The sequence below is a fragment of the Apaloderma vittatum genome, unplaced genomic scaffold (genome assembly GCF_000703405.1).
Source record: "Apaloderma vittatum isolate BGI_N311 unplaced genomic scaffold, ASM70340v1 scaffold33186, whole genome shotgun sequence".
Lineage (NCBI taxonomy): Eukaryota > Metazoa > Chordata > Aves > Trogoniformes > Trogonidae > Apaloderma > Apaloderma vittatum.
Genome location: NW_009721763.1, coordinates 27,098 through 49,048, shown reverse-complemented (window position 1 = coordinate 49,048; position 21,951 = coordinate 27,098). Strand labels below are relative to the sequence as shown.

The 21,951-nt window shown below is 36.9% G+C and overlaps 1 protein-coding gene across 1 annotated transcript in view; it reads right to left on the bottom strand.

Moving 5' to 3' along the window:
• Positions 1-278: 278 nt before the first annotated feature.
• C2CD5 (C2 calcium-dependent domain containing 5) overlaps positions 279-21,951 on the bottom strand; it is a gene marked incomplete at both ends in the record, with an annotated part of 44,598 nt that continues 22,925 nt past the window's right edge. The window contains 6 exons of the mRNA XM_009871525.1: positions 279-419; positions 736-900; positions 1,902-2,088; positions 4,855-5,046; positions 6,840-6,935; positions 9,351-9,465. Of these exons, the coding sequence (XP_009869827.1) occupies positions 279-419; positions 736-900; positions 1,902-2,088; positions 4,855-5,046; positions 6,840-6,935; positions 9,351-9,465 (896 nt within the window). The remainder of the gene's footprint in view (positions 420-735; positions 901-1,901; positions 2,089-4,854; positions 5,047-6,839; positions 6,936-9,350; positions 9,466-21,951) is intronic.

Below are 21,951 nucleotides of genomic sequence, written 5' to 3'. Positions count from 1 at the left end.
ATTAAGGAAGCTATTGCTTAAGCGCTCTTGGTTATTATTCTAGATACTGCTACATGTTCATGAACATTAAGGTAATCTTTTTTCAGATATTGTCCCTAGGCATAAGAGAGCTACACTTTAAGCAAATGGACTATGAAAAGAGAGAATATTCATAAAAAATGAAAGTCTTATATGCAATTTAAAGAACTGTCTTCGTGATGAGTACGAAAACTTTTGTCTGTTTTGTTATGTTGCAGGAAAACAGAAGTATGAAAATGAGTACTGAAAAAATTTATCACCTCCAAGACAAAAGCATCCTTTTTTCCATGTGAAAGGTCTAGCTCTGTAACTTCATCAGAGCTTTCTGACTGAGATCTTAATAACCTGGAGCGTTGTCTTGGCTCTGGAATGGGAGACCCAATGATTTCTTCAGGTAGTTCCTAAAAAGGATATAAAAATTAATGGTTGTTCCATGTAGTTTAGAAATCATTTTGACAATAAGCAATTCACTGATAGTTCTAAGAATCACACTGTTCTGAAAATATAAATATAACTAAATACAAAGTGATTTGGATACGTGGCTTAAGAGTTCCGAAAATTCCAGCAGGTTCCCAAAACATATTGAAAGGATCTGTATTTCTATTAAAAAACCAACTTAATGTTCTTAAAGATTCAGTCACTAAGAATTCATGGATTTACATGATGTACATCTGACTGAGAATGCTTTCTCCTTAAGAATATAAAAGCTTTACTTACTGGAGGATTAATCTCATAAAGCTCCTTGTTTTTTGCTATTGTATCATTTATTTTCTTTTGCATGTGAGAGATATGCTGCTCATACGTGCCATCATTTGGAGTCTTCCCAGCAATCTGAATACCACCAGGTGTTGGCAATGCTGCTAGATACACACCTGTTGCAGACTTTTAAAAAGTCATTAAGAAAAACGACAATTACATAAGCATGTACTTCTCATATTTTCATGAATAGCTTTTCATAATGCTTACGCTATAAAGGACAGCATTGCGACAAGTACATTACAGGGTGACCTCTTCCTGTTCGCTCATGAAAAAAAACCAAAAAACAACACGCTATTCTTTTAATAAACACTCTCCTTCTCATGGATCTTTTACATGGTGGACCTTCTTAGCTTACCTAAATGTTCCAAACAAAGTATTAATTGAGATTTCTGCCCTAGTATATTCTGTATAGGCAAGTGATGGTTTCAAGGATTGACAACTTGGTCAAACCATTTACAGTACCACTGAAGTTGTGAAAATCCCATTTCTAGTTACAGGAAACATCTCTGGGTTCAGACAAATGGACATGCAAGCCAGTCAGTACTGTCCAAGCATCCTCTTACACTGATGCAGGAAGAAGCAGAGTACTTCTATTCTAACCTCACATGACAGAACAACGTTAGAAAATATTGTTAATGAATATTTTGTGACTATCTCTAGGACACTTCCAATCTAACATTTCTTTCTTCAGTGCCATCAAAGAAGAGGTGACAGTCCTCTCTCTTGTTAGCAACTAACCCAAAAGATTTATTCACTGACTTAATTGATCTTATTTGTCAGGGAACTGTAATGCAACTTGAGGAACAGGGATCTCTTTGCCAGGACCTGTAAAGAACACAGTCATTTTTGTCTAACTTCTGCCACTAAACTAAAGTTCCTTTTCCTCTCAACCCCTTTCTAATAATCTTGTCTTCTGTTAACAGAGTTTTAAGATCTTTTTCTGGTGCTGAAAGGCAGTCTGTCAGCAACTAAGACACCTCATTCCTTTCCATCCCTTCATTTATTCTTGAAATGACATTTTAATAGCTCTAGTTACTCTGACTTCCACAACATTTGTATGCCTTTGTGTCTTGAAAAAATACTGTAAAAAAGCAAAAGAATCCCAAGATTAAAACTGTACTTACTGCCAACCCCATTAGCATATTTTCACCCACAGTGATCTGAATTCTCAGCCCAAACAAAGCATTCATTCCTCTCAGCTTAAGTTTATTCATCAGTTGGGTGTGCACTTCATATTCCATAAATGGCAAGAGGTTACTGATGGATGTCGCGTTTGCTTCAGCTTGAGCTTTCTTCTTTAGACGGCATAACCTGACAGTACAAAACAGCAGGTGACATCAGCAGATGATACCAAAGGAAGAAGGCAGAACTGAAAGGCATCATTTTGATTTTTTTTCCCTCATTGTATAACCCAATAAAATCAGTTTCTTTTCAATGTATTTTAAAATCCTATAATATATTCCAGTCAGGAAGATCAAGGCAGACTGAGGCATTGAATCTCAATAAGAATCGATTTTCATTTTTAATAGGAAACTGTGTATTCATATTAACAATAAAAATGGCTAACATCAAAAGTCAACTTAGAAAACAGAGCCATATACAGCCTTCAGCAACATTCACAAATATTCCCAATCAAAGTAGAATACAAAAATTACAAACACTGTATTTTTGTATATCACTGAATGAAGTCACATCTCCTTTCTTAAACCATACTTAAGGACTGTCACCAGGGATTATGTCATTGTAGCCAGACAGCACCCAACAGCTACACACTGTAAAGAAGTTTTCTACAGATTCCAGATAACCAGGTACTAGAGATTGGGCTAAATATATGAACGCTCCTATCATATAGCAGCGACTGTTAGAAATTTGCCCTGCTCACTTCTGTCAAAGCAAATACTGAAGACAAACACAACTTCCTTGTTATTGCAAGTTGTCTGGTATTTGTGAAACACTGTCCCCACAAAACCAGATCATTTCAAGTGACAGTGCAGCCCTTTCCAGCTGAGCCTCAGACCTGGTAAGGTGTATTCTTCTAGACTGCTGCAACTGTAAAATAAAAATGTCATTTTTTTACAGCTCCTTGAGACTGTCTTATCTGAAAAACTTGCATTTTCAGCTTTTTTTTAAATAAGATCCCAAATGCAAACATCTATTTCTCTTGCTGTAAACCTCCTACTTCAGGAACAAGCATAGGAAATAACACCTACTGGTAGAACTTTTACAATTCCTATTAATACAGTTATTCAAAGGCACACTTCAGAATAAAGAAAAAAACCAAGTGCTCTCGCAGTTCAAGAATTAACTATCTTAAAAGAACAGAAGAAAGAGTATAGAAATTCCATCTCTGACTATATTATTTTAGTCATATTTCACTCTCTGGGTTTAGGCCCACAAGCTGCAATCCAAACTCCACGAGTGTAATGACTGCCTACTTTCAGTGACAAATTTTCCTTCAGAAAGAACACATGATAACTGTACATTTTAACAATATGAATGGACAACACTAAGGACCACATTTACTACATGAAAATGTCCTTAGAACAAAGTGGTATCCTTTATTACAGTAAACACAGTAATTCACCCAATCATAACAAGCTCATCTCAGTATCCTTCTATCTATAGCTTCAGGACTTTTTTTTTTTTTTTTTGAGGAGGGTGGGATTGTTTGAGGAACAATTCTAGAGAAACTGGGACATCTATAAGTGCTCCAGAGACAACTTGGGGACCACTGTATGACACAAAATCTGCTTCCACAATGGTGCTGAACAGTTTAATAATACAGAAGATACCAAAGAAAGAACAGGGAACGCATCTCTAGAGTAGCTCCAGTAATTCTGTTCTGGTCAAACTCAGAGAATGATAGTCATAGGATTGTTAAAAAAACCCTCAGTTGAGAAGGGACTTCAGGTCTCCAGTCTAAGCTCCTGTACAGACAAAGCAACATCAACCCTGAGCTCAGACCAGGATGTTCAGAGCTTTATCCAGTCAGGTCTTGAAAACTACCCCACAGACAGAGACTGCACAACCTCCTAAGCGATCTGCTCTCCTGCTTGCTCACCATAATTGGTAAGTAGAGGTTTTTGTTTCATCCACTCTGAATCTCTCTTGCTTTCAACTTAGGACCACTATTTCTCCCTCTTCCACTGTGCAGGCCCTGACTACAGAAGCTTCATCACTTCCTTACAGGTAGTGGCAGGCTGCTACTAGGTCCCCCTAGCTGCTTCCTCTCTCCAGATTGAATAAGTCCAGTACCTGCAGTTTCTCTTCACAAGGCAGGTGCTCCTTACTCCCTTGGAGGGCCTCCACTGAACTTGTTCTAGCATTCTGACGGCTGTCTTCCTCTCAGAGGAGGCCAAAACTCGATAGGTTTCGTATTGTCAGTTAACATCCAGCCAATCATTCCCTCCACACCATTAAGAAGTTCAGTGGGATAGGTCCTGCTGCAGACTATGAGACTTGTCACGGCCATCCAGGTAGGTTACGAACCATAACCCACTACCCTTCTCAGCCCTAAGGCCCAACCAGTTATTTATCCATGCAGCTGGCTACCCATACTGACTGTACATAGCCAACCCTTCCTTCTTTCCTATTGTAAATCACCTTATTCCGTTTTCCCAGTTCAAATTCAAAGACAATGACTTAGAGAGATGATGTTCAGTTATGGACATCAGCACCAAAATAACGTAACTGATTTACAATATTTCATTGGGTTTCCAGTGCAATAGCTGTATCTGACCATATTAGCAGTCTCAAGTAAGTGCCAAGTAAGTTAAAGCACAAAAACTCTTACGTTTGGGGAGACAAAATACAGCAATTCCCACAGGCATTAAGAAAACAGAAGAACATTTACCAAGTGCCCATCAACGTAGATGAGTTATCAGATGTCTTTTAACAGCATGACACATAAGACAGGGGGAGGAGAAGGCTGTCCATCTCCTCCTGTACCCTAATACACTGTCATTAACTCATTGACTTAAATAAAAAATTAAGGTTTGATGACATATTGCATTTTTAGCAACAGGAATTCTTTCAAAGATCTCTAAAACTTTACCAAGAAAACATTTTGATAGATACCTGGCTTGAATAAGACATCCCTTCCCAATAACTATTGCCTCTACAGGTAGATCAATTGTGGTGAAAAGGACATCAGGAACTTTTTGCTTCCTGCAGTTGTAACAGTAAGTGAGGTGAGCAGGGAATGGCATGTTCAATTCATCATATGGTATATGGCAAAATCCACAACCTGGTGGTGAAGCTTCTTCAATCCTAAAAATAAATTATGGACAACATACTTACTGATCATTATTAATAAGATGTAGATGTTTTATGTGCACACGTGTATAAACACCTACAGATACCTACTTAAATCATACACTACAGCTACACTCTGCTCCACTGTATCAGTGTGACAAGATACTGTATTTTATGAATTAGAAGAGTAAAATTGAGTCTCACACAAATAGCTAAAACACTATAAATAAAAATTGCATTGAAACTTGTTATAAAGGGATTAAAAAAAGTGCATACAACGATCAACAACTTATACAAACCTAAAACACTACTGACCTAGCTTTACGCACTATGAGTTCTAGATGTAGTCCATGGTACAACAGTTGTACAGAGAACTTGCTGCAAGTTATGTGACAAGTTATGTGACAGTGACAAGTCTTTTATACATGGATTGTGTTCAAAAACCTGCTCAAATCTAACAAGCAGAATATAAAAAACAAACCAACCATCTTACTGGGAAGCGGCACTATATATATATTAACATTTTAAGAAGAATAGCAAGATTACTTCCTAAGATAAGGCATTAGGTAAAACTTATTCACTTAGAACACTTAGTCCCACTCCCCCACAAGAAACATCCAGGAGTAAGCCAGATATAAAATATAAAATACGAACAAGGAAAGCAAAGGCTAACTGCATCACAGCAGAATTATTCTGTTCCATGTAAACAAGTATTCTCAGTGAATTTTGAAGCGATACTTAAAAGCAAATCTGACAGATTTGGAACATTAGTTATCACTGAATTTTGCAAATATGTTTTGCCTCAAACATAGGCTTTGGCTGTTGTTTTACTTTCCTTTGGCATTTCTAATCTATGCCAAGACTCTTAGTAGGCTCCAAAAAATTTTTTTTGATAAAAATGCAATCTTCTTCATATTATAAACATAACATTTCTTTCTCTCCATCATATAGTGAATACAGGAACAGGTTTTTTTACTCTGGCTACGTTTTTTATGTCTATCCACCTATAAAGATAATGGCCTCCTGCTAAGGAAGTGAAAGAATAATAAATAATACCAGACTGACAGGATTACTATGAAAAAATAATGCAAGTGCTAAGGTGTAACAAACAGCCTTACTTATGACTACAATAATCCCTTGAAATATTTGATGACTATCCTGACCAATCCACAATAAATTACCAACATGCATTAGTTAATCTAATTATTTTTCCCCAAAATAACTGTGTCAATATTCACTCTTCCAATTTTACTTGCAAGAGCAGAAACAAAGGCAAATTTCATGAGTTTCCTTCAGTGTCATGATTTTGCTCATAAACTTCAACTAAAACATGTATCTTTTGTAAAATCTGGCACCATCTTTGTTTTACAACCAAACTATGTTATCTCCCATACAGCTTTTAAATAGTATATACAGAAAGCATATATACACATATTACAGCCACAGTAGTTCTTTTGCTTGATTTATCATACATGTGTCATTTTTTTACAGCGTGATATAAAGTTGAGAAAGATACCTGAAGAGCAGCAAAGGAAAAAAAAACTGAGTTATGACCTGTGGTTAGTAGTCAAACGTGTTACCTTATTCAGACTGTTAGAAATAAAAACAGAATATCTAATTTGGTGCAGAGTTCCATTACTTCTGTTGTTGTTGTTGTTAGTGAAAAGCAGTAAAGTGGTTGGTCCCGCATCCTGCACTGTAACACTGTAACCTACCCTAATAGAGAAGAACTATCTTGGCTCTGAGGAAAAAAATCAACCTCTCCCTTCTCTGACCCTATGGAAAAGAAGCCAGGCTGCCATGACAACCTTTGTTCCAAACAGCCTTCCATGGTGCCATCCTGAAGAAACCTAGGGTTCAGTACAGCTGCTGTGCCAGACGCGGACAAAATACAGACCTCTTCACTATAAGAGAAAAGAATTATGACAAAGTGAATTCCTAATACCCAGTGCTACTTTTAACCTACTAATTTTAAATCAAAGGTTGCTATGAAATTCTCAGTGAATTCAATATATCTACTAATTTTGTGCACTTGCACAGTTTTATTTACTAAATCTCACAAGCAAACCTTTTCTAGTATTTAAACCACTATACAAGTAAGAGACACAGAAAAATTAACAGGAAGACTAAAGGGCTTTGCCCTGTATTACAAATAATATGCTATAACATCACAAAGGCTAACCAGGTTTAAGCATAGTCTTCAATACTACAGTTAATAATGCAATGAAATCCAGGCAACCAAATACAGCAGAGAAACATTAAAAAACACAAGGTGTAATTGTTTCCCAAATCAGAGAGCCTCATCATCTTATAAATATTCATTCTCAAAATAAAGTTACAACACAACGCTGACAAAGGTGCCTCTCAGAGGATAAAAAGTAGCAAAATAGTAAAATTTTACTATGAACAACTACAATAATAGTACATATTGCATGGACAGTAACTGACTATAATAATGATACAGCAGAGTTAAAGGTCTCAGAAGTGCAAACTATGACTGCAGAGGTTTTAATGCTTCTAAAATTGTTAAACAAGAAACAAATCTCCAACATGCAGTGCTTTCAGTGCCTGTTTTATTCGTTGTTTCTCTTTCCAGAGTAATTTTTCATATGTAACATGTCTGGCAGACCAGTACTTACAGACAGAGCCTTGCTCTTTAAGCATGGAATAAAGCTGAACTAGCAAGCATGGGCAATGCTAATAAACTTTTTTATTGATGATCAAGTACCACCACATTAAATTCCTTAAGAAAAGTGAAAGTGTGAAATAACACAGTAACTGACTGCCTACCTATACTCCTTACACTTTTTTCCCCCATCGTTAAGGTAGAACAACACTGCCAAATATTCATGTTTTTTTACCAGGAGAATTACATCCAAGGAAACAAATCTTCTGTTTTTAGTGCAACTTCATCCCTCAGCGATGAAAGCTTGCACGTTGCAATTGAGGTAAACACAGTCTTCAATACATCACAGAAGACAGGACGTAATCAGACAAGACAGCATAAGGAATACAAAATATGCTTCATCTGTACGTTAAGTTCCCATACTTTCCTACTCTACTAGCACCAGCACTTGACGTTCAAAAAATCATTTTCACGTTTTGTGGAAGATGAAGGTATTGGGTGTTGTGGCTTTGTCTACCTGCAGTGATGCAGTAAATGACGGAGCAACAGATGTGAAGCAATCGATGCTGTGGTTTTCAGACTGATCACTTCTGGTTATCTTACTGCTTTACTAACAGCTGCTGTGCACTCATGTATAACTCTGTATTTCTCTCTTTGACTTATTAATTACAGAGTAAACCGAAACTTTTTCCAACTTCTCTCTTTAAAAAAGCACACCTTTAGCTCATGGTATTTAGGCAAAATCAACTTGACAGAAAATAAATTCAGATATTTGAGTTTCCTTCAGTGACTTTCCTAAAGCCATTCAAACCAGTTAGTGAGACAGAGCACTTTTCTGTTTGATACCAGTCAGACACACTTGGCCCCAGGAGAAGCTCTTCAGAGATCATTTTCTCAAACTAGAAAGAGGCACAACTCTATCCCAGGCCAAAGAAAAGGAGAAGTAATTAGACAAGTCCTGAATTACTTCTGTCAAACTCTAAGCCTCTCACAGAGTTTGTTATTAAGCCACCAAATTACACAATTGGAATTTTCTTAGTCAAAGGGAATACAGTAAAACATTGGAGGAGGCCTCAAGAGGATGCAGGGCTGGGGAATTCAACCTCAGAAAGATTACTGCAGAGCTGTAGTTCAGTATGTTAAAACTACTGCAGTACAGAACAATAGCAACATGCATTTTCTAGAAAGAAACACATAACATTTACACCTAAAGTATTCCAGACCTATCAGCATATTCCCCTTTAACTTACAATTAACATATTCCTTGTAAAGAACTTGTGCCTTAACTCTGAAGTTTACCATTTAAGTACTGGTCTGCCAGTTGTTAGTTAATAACGAAACTGCAATACGTATACATTTTAGGAATAGTCTTAACTATTTAGGTAGATTAGGTTTAGAAAAACTTCAGAGATTAATGTTGTCACTACAAAAGGTTTGAATTTCTTTTGCAGTATAAACTGAAATGTTCATTAGAAAAAATTTGTAACACAATAAATATGCAACACAAAACTTACTAAAACAAATCAACAAAAAAAAGCACAAAAATCTCAGAAAATTACTTTAACACACTCTCCATAGTAGGTATACTAGATAGTGCCAACAATTGTGCTGAAATACTTCATCACTTTATTCCACTGAATATGAAGTAACATTTCTGTGGCATTTTGAAAATCAAATCATCATCATGATTTACCAAATGCTAGTTGATTCACTGTAGCCCACTACAGCATGACAACCCAATGCCTTGGCATGGGATTTTATTTCTTGTCTGATTTCTGCCCACCATGCATCTCGTGTCTCTGGTTCATCTGAAAGACAAAGTATAAATCAGTTCACTATTCTGCAACTATACCAACATGAAGCTTCATGCAATTAAGCTGAAAAGTCAAATTTTTCATAGGCAAGCATTTTTATTTCCTAGCTATCACAATTCAAACAAAACTCTTAACAGTTTTTTTTCATTAATTTTCTTGTTAATCACCCATGTGAACAGGTTCTGACAAATTACTGCATTCTTCCTGTTGTCTATACAACAAGTAACACCAAAATACTGTACATACTGTTCCAATCTCTACCCGTTTGGTTTCCAACAGAAGAGCAGCACATAACTTGCAGCAAAGCATCACAGATACTCTGTAATACTAAAAAACTAGTAGTAGCAATGAAACAGTATTTGTAGCAGTACTGTAATAGTTTACTTTGGTGTACACACTTGACAACTTTGCAATTAATCTCAATAGCTTTTCCTGTTGCAAGGAGTTTTCTCTGTTAATCAGAGAAAATACTTGTTCAAGACTGTCTCACTAATCAAACACACAGCTGTGTGGTCCTTATTTCAGCACTTTTAACTCTGAGAAACCATAGGTATTTGAAACTACTTCTCTGTCAACAACACTGAGAAGATGTATGTTGACTATATATTTGTTGATGCTTTTTTGCATCAGAATTCCGGTAACAGCAATTTTTTCATCTCACATGCTGCCACGCCCCTGCCCCACCATGGATTCTAATTAACTTCATTGTCTTTGAGGTAACATGTTAAAATGTATCCTACCTGATCTTCACAAAAAACACTACTTTAAAATGCAAAGTGCTACTAGAATAAGTTTATGCAATCCATTTATTTTAACTGTTCAGCATTACTTTCCCAGAACTAAAGCTCTTGTCTCGCAAGCTTTTTAGCTATGAAGTCAACAAGTATTGTCATTTGCAATTAAGAGTTTGTCAACTGTTTTTTCTTCCAAAATGGCTTACCTGTCCCAATGCACTAAGCTGAAAACTATTTTAATTGTTCATACATAAAATAAGGGGAAAACCAGTAACAAATAACAGACACTCAGGTGCTACCAAAGGTTCTGAGTAGATAGATTCTTATATAGATTTCCTGGAATCAACTGAACTTTGCTCAGACACAGACTTCTAACTGTTGAGATCAATGTCAAAACCTGAGATTCATTTGGAACCAATTTTGTACTATCAGGAATATTTATAAATACAGTGTATGATAGCCCTATATCATACACTAGGTTCTCTGACAACATGACAAACAAAAATGAAAGATGCAGATACACACATATTTTGAAATTTACTGAAACAAAAATACTGTACAGCAGGATGTGTTCATTCGTGAATTTACCTCAACTTTCCATCTAGATCTAGGCTTTCAGCTTTCTAAAACAAAGTATATCATCATTCTCCAATTTAAAAAAAGAGCACAGAGGTATGTGTATTCAACTATACTTAATTTTAGATGTCAACGCTTGTGTTAACTCATGACACTACTGACTAACAGCAACTTTGGGTATCCAGACTGAAGATTATCCAACCTTTGCTTTAAGAAATGAACACTGAACAGGAGAAAAACACAAACCAACCCTACAGTGATAGTTCTTAGGAAGTTTCTCAGCAATCTAGACAGAAATATACACATTAAAACACAAAACAGACTAAGGATTGCCATTAACTGTATCAATCATGTTCCATTATATCCGAGTTCACCTTCAGCAGATTTCAATGCATTACTGGCAGAATGTCAAGGTATTGCACTTTGCAGACTGTCCGCGTGAAAACACTGTGTGCACACTTCCACTGACTGGCAAAATCAAATGCTCAACATGATCCACAGTAATCCTGACCCAGATGGTTGGACTATCTGCGAGCAACGTGTCACTCTTCTCAACTTTCAAAAGCTGAGAATCGTACAGAAGTAAGACCTCACACCACAGGGCAGGAGCTCCCAAGCTCAGCTGTGACACCCAGCTGTGGTGCACAGCAAGGAAATTGGCAGGCAAAACGTCTTCTCTTTGGCGTGTGCATCTCTCTCCGAGCAGAGGCTCTTGACTGCTGCCACCACTTAATGACAGCAGCAATACGTGAACAGAACAACTCTGGAAATCCATTTTAAGGCAAAGGCTACAACATCTGACAAAAGGGAGAGGTGTACGGGAGATGAGAGCACAAGCACATTCTGTAAACGGTCTCGCTAACCCTTTAAGGTGGAATGGACGTGGGAACTTGGGAGCAATTCCTCCTTCCTCATCCATTCACGGACAAGAAGAATGATTATCAACGGATGTTTCTCTCCAACAGAAAAGCACACGCAGTAGGAAAAACAGTTCACTGACTAGACAGAACAGTTCTTGCTCAATTAGACCTGGTTACAGGCAGCTGGCTATAAACATGGGCTGAACAGTCACACAACTTCTTGTACTTCACAGAAATACACCTGCAAAGAAGTAACCTTTTCTAGACAAAAATAAGATTTAAAGAAGTGCCAATTTTACTAAATCACCACTTTCCTCTTTAGGCACCATTTGGCAAAAACTGCTCCTACTTGTCACCAATGATCTTTCTATGCCAAAAAAAGTGCAAGAAAATGTGGAGTCATGATGAAGGAGTTGAAAGTGAGCAACAGGTGAAGTGACTAGGGATGAACAGGGAAAGAGGCATGGAATAAAGAATAAGATTACAATCAAGAATATGACAGTGAAAAGGTATGTAATCACAGTAAAAACCAAAACAGAACGAAATGTTGAAAGGGAACAAGTATGTTTAAAGGGGAACAGAAGAGGTAGAAATAGTGACGGGTCCCAAACTCTCTGCAAACATCTAACTTCCTCCACAGAAATTTATAGTTTGAATTAAAGTTTAGGAACAAATTCCTAAGAAGGTTAACATAATTTTCTCACGTAACTTATATACCAGAACACCTTATCATAATGGAAAGCATGTATTGTTGTGAGGTTGCTCAGCACTCTGTCTTGCTAAAGTAAGGTTCAACCCTTCACCCTGAGAATCTGTTCAAGATTAGAATTAACAAAACTATTACCTACAGTAATATAAAGGATCATTTTTATTCTTGCTAGAGATAGGAACAATTTTCCAGCCATTATCTTCAGTGTAAACAGGATCTGGACCATTATCTTTCAAAAAACCCAACAAATTCTTATTTCACAAGTTCAGAAATTTCTATACAATTCATGCATAAACTAATGTTTGTAGAGAAGACGGGGTCCTCTACTTAAGACATTTATTTCATTGAGTTGTGTTTGTCTTTTTTTGTTCCAGAGAGAGGCCAGAAGTATGAATCAGTATGTTTATATATAATGTACATTCACAGTTTACATGAACTTACCTTTGCATATAAAACACAAAATGATTGTCTACAATTAAAATCAAACACCATGACATTGCAATAATAAATTGATACAAAACACTGAATGCAGTGCAATGTGTAGCATTCATATTCTTCTGACGAATATTTTCACAAGCAGCCTTTTTTGACACATGAGCCACACAATTTCACATGGGGATGCCATTGTAGCATTTACAAGTTTAGTTAAGCTAAGGATTTACATAAACAATTAGAGGAGATAGGGAAGCAGGATGGCATGTGTCCAGTACACTCCGTAAGAGTGTCTGTTGTTGTTTTTTTGCTAAGGCAAAAGCTTAAGAACTAAGGGTTTGCAAAGCAGATTCAGCAGACAGTAGCCAGAAACGGTGGGTATTTTGGCGCATGCTTGGATCAGGTGACAGTACAGACTGAAAACTATGGCAGCTCACTGAAATGGTTACAGAAAGTAATGACCCTGGATTCTAGGTGGAAGCAAAAAGGCAAGCATACAGAGCACTCAACCACAAGCTTTTCTAGCAAATCTACTGAGTCGTTTAGAGCGAGGTTTATCTACAACTTTAAGCAAGAAGTTTGCAAAAATCACACTGCTGTTATGCGCTCTTTATTGGAAACCAAAGACTGAATATTAAACCTACTTTTATTAATGTTTCAAAATTGGCATGATATTTATAACACAGGAAGACTTGAGAAATAATGTCGTCAACAGCACAGTACTCTATAAAAATCGTGCCAACTTGAATCTCCTCCAGCTGAAACTTTCCAAGCTTACTAAAGATCTTGAGAAGACACGAAGAGCACTGTATTTCTTCTGTGCCCTAAATGCTCTTTGAAGCAGTTCTATCCACCAGCAATTCATCCATCTCCTTCAAAATAAGGGTGACTTCTAAAAGGCTATACCGCCAACAGGACAACATCTGGTCCAAATCCTTCACCTTAAGATAACCCTGGACACCATCAGTACTTTCCAAATCATAAGCAGCAACATCTTTCCAAGGCTATTTGCTAGAGCTTCCTTTGTACAAGGCCTTTCAAGATTTTGCCAGAGTCTGCATCATGCTAGGTTCACATAAACTTTTAAAAATTGAAAAAACATATTAAGAATGGCTTCTTGATTACATATATCATAGTCAAGAGTTACTGTAGTAAAGCTGAATCCCTAGACATCCTGAATGATTAATTTTAACCTATTTTAACACTGTATAATTCAGTAAATACTTACATTTCTAATGTAACATTCTGAAATGAGGAATACCATTATGCTATGGAAGTTTTCACAATCTATGAATTACTCATTGTTCTGTTGTCTCTAAAATGGCAATGGAGACACCAAAAACATACTTTCAAATTCAATCTTTGACTCCTTCATTAGCCAGAGCCATTATCCACATCCTCCTTACCCCCTTATTCTTTTTTTCTTCTTCATTGAAACTTACTAATCAGCTTACACATATAAAAGCATTGGATTTTTTTTTTAAAAAAAGGGACACCTCTGTTAGGTTTACAAGTGTCCTTTCCTGGACCTTGAAGTTTAACCTAATCCTCTCTGGTTTTCCCATAAATACTGAAATTTTCTATAATCTTTCTAAAATATTTAACAGTTAAGTAAGTGTACAAAAAGACAAATCCTCTTGTCTGTGAAGTTGAAACATAAAATTCGGGTAGCAAATAGCCAAACCTGCAATGGACTAATCTAAAACTTTCAAAATATTTTCAAAGCCACTCCATCCTTTTTTTAAAATCACTCCCTATATTCATCTTTAAGACTAGAAGACGTGAAAAACGAAAACTTTGTTTACAATATCAAAACTGAAAGTAGAAGATTATTGGAATTTATCAAAGGAAAACTAAGACAGACTGAAGTAGCAGAAACAGTGCCACCACAGCACCAAAGGGAACAGATACACTTACTCCTACAAAGCTTAAATTATAGACAGAAGACCCAGCCTCAATTATCAAATCAGTTCTCTTCTGCCAGATGAGGTCAGAAAGTTCACATCTCACTTCTCAAGCCCAAACAGCTGACTGAGCAAAAAAGCAGGTTTAAGTTTGGAAGTTGAAGAAATTCTGCAGTTACTGATGAAAACAATTTTAAGAACATTTATGATTAAAACCGCACATTTATGGGACTAAATTTTTCAGCTGACTGACTGAAGACAAAACCAGTCATTTCTGCAGGGCTAGTTTTCTACTGGGCCAGTCAGGCCAAAACACAACACAACTACCAGAAGGTTGCAAGGGTACGCGGCAGAGACCGTACAGAAAAGCAGCATCACTCCTCTCAGTGGGAGCTCACTACTGAGGAGTGTTAGCTTCAATACCAAGATAGACCCTAAAATGGAGAAGCAGCAAAATGATCCTTAGTAACATTCCCATCAAAACTCCTGAACTCTTTTCTCCTAGGCTGAATTCCATGTAAAAACATACATCACTGCTAGAAGGCTACACAATACTGTTTTCTTCTTACAAAGGAAAAAAAAGAAGTTACTTGAAATATGAAACAAAACTAACAGAATCTCCATGGCTTCTGTAGGTCTGATATGGGTGAATGTATTTGTAATTAAGACAGAATCACGTGGAATAATACCTCCATTAAAGAGATGTTTTTACCTATCTCGCCCCTAAATACGAATTATAAAAATCTTACTTCAAAGTTTGGCTTTTGGAATTCTACCTTAACTTCCAATCAGCTAACTCTCTCAACCATATATCCCTGAACAATGTTATCTCCTCAATATCCCTGAGAGCAAGCCTTGAGATGTCTCCCTGCATTTGTTCTTCATCTCCTGTAAATATTCCATGGAACAGTTTAAATGATCAGATACCAAAAGATTAGCATCTTATAAGCCTTCTGACTGACATCACTAACCACACGTATTTTATATAGCCCACTGTGACACAGTATCTGTGACCTACACTAATGCAACCTTGTAGTTCTCAAAGTTCTAGATTAAAAAAAAAAAAAAGGAGTAATTACTTGTATTTTCACACTGAAAAAACCCCCAAACTTCCACTGTTCTACACTTTGTCTATCATTCACACATTGCAAGATATGTATGTAACCGATCTTGTGAATAAACACACAGAAATCATTCAGACAGACTACAGCATAATTTAACCTTCTCTAAATATTAAAAGAAATCTTTGAGGCAATAGTTTTCTATAAACTAGTTCAACAAAATCAGCTGCAAATACCTGCATTAACTACACAGTCATAACACTAATACATCATGTCATTTTTGTTTCTAATCATAGATGAAGGTCTCACAGGAACAGCACAAACTTCAAAAGAGTATCATCTTAAAAAAACCCTGCAGCAATGCCAAAAGTGCAGAGAAAAAATTTCATTTATAGCTAAAATAAACCACCATGTGATACAACTTAAATAAAATTTTGAAAAACTAGAAATCCTAAGATACAGCATTTGAAGATTAAAAAAAAAAAAGATGTTCCTAGTGTTTATGTGTACATATTGAAAGTTAAACCTAAAATTAAACTATCAAGATAACATTTAAAAATAAAGGTTTAAAACTCTCCATACTTCTTTTGAACTATAAAAGTTCAAAAGTACTGTCCAGACACTACAAAATGTTAAGTATCAGAAATTAATTTGTCTCTGGAAAATTAGTGTGTTAGGTCTAAATACATAACTTGGTCACTCCAGCTTTTAGTTATTATTTTGATTAGTCATTGATCCTATAATGAAGTCCTCACAGCTGGGCCTAAGGTTCCTCTAACCAGAAGCTAAGTGGGATACTAAAGAAAATCTAGGGATCTGTTTAAATTGTTCCTATTACAGTAACAAGGGTAAGGTCTGCCACTTTGAGGAGCTGCTAGGTAATAAGGAAACGACTTACTCTATCTTCTAACTCCTCCCTGTTGGTTTGTCATCTTGGCATAATAAATACAACCTATTTTAAAACAGAAGTGATCTTCAAAGGACACCTGGGCAACGAGTGGATTGAGAGCAGTCCTGAGGAGAAGGATTTGGGCACGCTGGTGGATAGTAAGACGAACATGAGTCAACAGTGTGCGTTTGCAGCCCAGAAAGCCAACCCTACCCTGGGATGCACTGAGAGGTGTGCGACCAGTAGGTCACGGGAGGTGATTCTGCCCCTCTACTCTGCCCTTGTGAGACCCCTGGAATACTGCATCCAGCTCTGGAACACCCAACACAAGAAAGATATGGGAGCTGTTGGAGTGGGTCCAGGGAAGGGCTACCGAGACGGTCAGTGGGCTGAAGCACCTCTCCTACGAGGACAGGCTGAGATGGTTAGGCTTGTTCAGCCTGGAAAACAGAAGGCTCCAGGAAGACCTTACAAGGGCCTTCCCTGAAGGGGCCTAACAAGAAGGCTGGGGAGGGACCTTTTTCAAGAGCCTGTAGTGACAGGATGAGGGCTAATGGGTGGAAGCTTGAAGAGCGGAGGTTTAGGCTAGATATAAGGAAGAAGTTCTTTACACTGAACAGGTTGCCCAGGGATGCTGTGGATGCTCCATCCCTGGAGGTGTTCAAGGCCAGGCTGGATGGGGCTCTGAGCAGCCTGATCTAGTGGGTGATGTCCCTGTCACGGCAGGGATGATGATCTTCGAGGTCCCTTCCAATCCAAATCATTCTATGATTCTATGAAATGACAAAAACAAAGAGGCTACTACCCAAAGCTGGAGACACTACGCTATAACGCTATAACAAGACAGGTCGTTTTAAACTACATTTTATCTATTTTATAACTCATAAGAGAATGAACTACAAGTACAATTTAAAGCTTTAAACAAGCCAAACTAACTGAAACCTTAGAGCAAGCAACAATACTAATTTATCTACTACAGTCCTTGAAAGCAGCATACAGAATTTTAAACACAAAAAATTTAATCTCTCAACAGACAGACAGATGTTCAGACAAGCCTGCTGCTTTCTTGTCAACTGCCACACAGACTATCTACCTCACTGCACAGTTGCAGAAATGAGATAGCATTATCTGGCACAAAATGATACTGCCTCTGTACTTCCCATTCATTGTTTACACTCCTCAGGCTTTTACTTGTTATATTAACAGAACCTCTGCGTTCATTATTTCTACACACACACAATTGTTTGTTTCAAGACAAACGACTCAGAGAAGCATCTGTCAACTTCTACATCCAAGGAGTGAGCTCAAGACCTCAATGAGATTGTATTAGGGAAAAGCAAAAACTCAAAACTTAGAAAAACCACTGAAAATATAAGCACAAAAGGTTAAAGACAAATTGCACTGTCTAACCGAATCCAACATACAGAATGAACAAAGAAAAAAAAAAAAAGTGGTATTTCTTTGTAAGAAATACATTGAGAAACTTGGAAGGAAAATCTCTTGTGCCTAATTCAGCTCAGACAATGATCTTATCCATTAACTAGAGTTATTTCTATCATCTTGTTATGGTCAGTTATAACTTGTGTTATCTGCAATTTTCCTACAATACTGCCCACAGACATTTTACAAGGACATGTTTACCTGTGATTATGTAGTAGGTAGGAAGGTGTTCTGTCAACTAGAATAATTCTAGTTTTCTTCTAACAATAATATATTTTGATCCAGGCAAGAAGTTCTACAACAGTATCTTTGCAATCACAGATAGAGGCATCATAAGGCTGAAAAAACTTCACTGTAATCCATCAAGAAAAATTGTATCAATAGTTTTAGTCAAGCCCTGTATTTTGAAATTAGCAAGAGTATACGTGCAAGAATAACAATTTTTCCACAAGACTAAGGTTCTTTCTCACACGTACTATCAATTAATAAACAAACCATAGTGATGCAATAAGCAACAGCTTTAATGGAGCATTTTTGCAGCGAGAAGTCTGTGACGGCTTTTGGAGCATTAGCCAAATTTCAAGGAGACTTTTAAATCAATATGAACAGATTAAATGGCATTACTTACTATTAAGTCAAAGGATTCTAAAAAAAAAAAAAGCTTTTAAATTCCAATTATATTTATTTATGAATCTCGTAATAGAACACAGGAATACCGTTCTATACTCACTGACAACGATCATCCTTTGTTCAGCTACATAAACATCTGCTCCAAACTCTCCAACAGAAAAAAAAAAATGCACAGTGCCAAAGACAAATGTTTTGTTAACATAAGGGTGCATCTGCTTCAAAAAAAGCATATTCAAATACCATTCACATTAACATAAAACCCATTCAGGAATATTCACTCCTTTGGAACAGCTGCAGAAAAATATTACTGAAAAATACGACAACCCCTCACTCTGTTCAGAAAAGCTTCTGACAACTGCCTTAACCTTCTATTAGCATATCGACACACACTGATGTAAAAGAAGTCAACCTGGAAATTCTTCCGCCTTAAAATACTCTTCTTCTACTAGTTTTGAATGATAGCCACATCAGACACTACCAAAAACATCTTGACATTTTCTACTGTGCTCTTACAAGTACTGCAATTTTATACCCCAGATGGCAGTATCAAATGTAATTACTTCTGTGAAAGAAAAGCATTCAGATACAGAACCAGAAGTTATGAAAGCTTTCCTCTTTTATTCCCCCCATATACAGAACTAGAGTTTGGGAGAATCTCCCACTCCGACGGCAAATCTGGAATTGCACAAGGTGCTCAGGAGATCCTTAGGAATTTCATTAACAATCTTTTCTCTTTCCATGATTTTGACTCCTGGAGCTGAAGAATTACTGCTGGACCAGCTCCCTGAATGAGGAGTTTAAAAATGTAATTGAGAACACTATATACATTAGTGCTATGAAACAGCCATATGCAAAAGCAGCCTCTAGTCAGTAAGTTCTTCAAGCTTCCTAAGGAACCTTTCTTCTCTGTATTTAACCTCAGGGAAAAACTTGAACAAAGATCCAGTCTTCTAGATCCAGAGTTCCTTCCACATTTTTTTTATTTACAGTACATCTTTAACATCCTTTTTCAGATACCACAGTATTTCTTCCACTGGATTACGAGTCCTCTTTTCTATGAATTTATGCTCTTGTCTCTCTGCTTTTATTTTGCAGATTCAACTTGATCCATCACCTTCTCATAACTTTACAAACATTTACACAATTCTGTCATTGAACTATATGCAATTCCCAGATGTTTAGATAGTTTTATTTTCATTCATCAAATAAAGTCAGTCTTACTTCCACGCTTGTTTAAGCATCTTGAAATCTTTGACTCTGACCACCATCAGATGGTCCTGCTCTATCTTACACACTTAAGCCTCGCTCCCACTAGCAAAAAAAATTTAAAAATATCAAAATCCTTCTATGCTAAACAAATTACTAGCAAGCTTAAATGAAGCCTGAACGTTGTCAAAAAGGAAAAGAATTTTAGCCTACTAACGGTTGTGATTACACTCTTGCTAACATGAATGTAGTGAATAAGCACAGAACCGTTCCTGAAACTGTATAAATCCCGGCTCTCCCTCAAGCCAAGTATTAGCCAGCAATGACAGAGCTGGCAACAAAGCTCTAGAAGGGGGAGATGAATAGAAATGTTCTCCTTTGGTTTGTCAGTGAGTCTGCACAACATGTTTATTATTTCAGCCTAAGACAGAGTTAACTTGTACATAATCTGCAATTTTGCTATCCATCACACATCCTATGGAACTACTTATCTACTCTCTTCCTCCTTTCATCTTAGTTCAGCAACATGCTCAGCACTGCAAAAGAAACTTCCAGGAACATGAACATAACCTGCTCAGTCCCTAACCAGTAAGACTGATCAAGATTGTTACTACAGAGCTGCTGACACATGCCACAGAAACAAAGAGAAATACCCACAGCTCTCAGGTATTAACTCTAAAATTACTGTTTGGTTTAGACCTCTCCAAAATTTTTGGGCAACAACGACCTGTGGGTATCAGATACCTACACGTCTTCTTTTTCCTGTTATCTCTAAAAAAATAAGACTACTTTTGGATATTCTGTCAAGAAATTAATTCACAACTTCCTCTCAGCTTCCTAGGCCTACACGTCTGGATCACCTTCTAGCCTAGCTCAAGATATGTTTAGTGTCTGTACATAACTCATTTACTCCATTATTTTAATAAAATTCTTCTGTGGTAACATCCTACTGAACACTCTCAAAGAAGCAAGCATTCATTCAAATTTTTCAAGGCAATACACAAAACAAAAAAATTTTGACGTATTTTTAACACATTGGATCAGACTATTCTATAGCAATAATAAATCTCAGAATTTCATAGTATTATTTTCATACAGAAGGTAAAATGAATTTTAAAACATTACCACTTTAGAAGAAGCAAATTAAACCATCAAAACCAGCAAACCTCATAATTATATTACAGGACACTTACTGTAGCAAGGAACCAGGATAGGAAAATGAGCCAACAGGTTTAGGCACTACTGAACTAGTCGTAAAATGAAAAACACATAAAGTAATTTCAACTGAAGTTTAGAGCACAACCCAGAGTTGCACTGCGACACTGAAGCACCAAGATGGGAATTTTGCTTCCGCAGGAAACAAATGCCCAGAAGTCAGGTTTGTAACTTTTTACTGTGACAGCTTTAAAAATATCGAAGTTTGGCAAAGTCTGCTGGCTTGGGCACTGCAAGCAGAGAGGTTACGCCCACCTCGCTTCCAAAGCATGCGACATTTTCAGAGGAAGAAGGTGAGGGCTGGGAAAACTCTTCGTTTCTCCCACTAACACGCCAGTACTCTATGCAGCTTTTATGCAGACTGCACCAACAATTTGCCCACTCTCTCTGCAGCTGTCTAAAGAAGTTACACACTCTGATCCCTAAAGCTGCATAAAAGCTAGAATATCGGGGCTTTTTTCAAGCTGGGTGTTGAAGTGATTAAAAAGTTCAAATAATTATGCTAAAAGTCCTGCAGCTGATTGCATTTTACTCTATGAGATCTACGAACCAACAAATCCCAGACTATATACAATGCTTCTCTTTAAACAGATAGCCCTCTTCATCTATTTCCCATTCTCTCAATTTTTACATCCATTATTTAGCAGAAAAACATTCATAAATTTCCTGAAATCAACTGAAGTGCAGACATTGTTGAAGAAAGTGCAACAATACAAACCACCAGCTACCTCCCATCAAACTAACCAACAAAAAATATTTTTTTAAAAAAATTAATTCACACCTGACATGATCTCAACTGCATCAGAAGGAAGCTATTCTCTTTC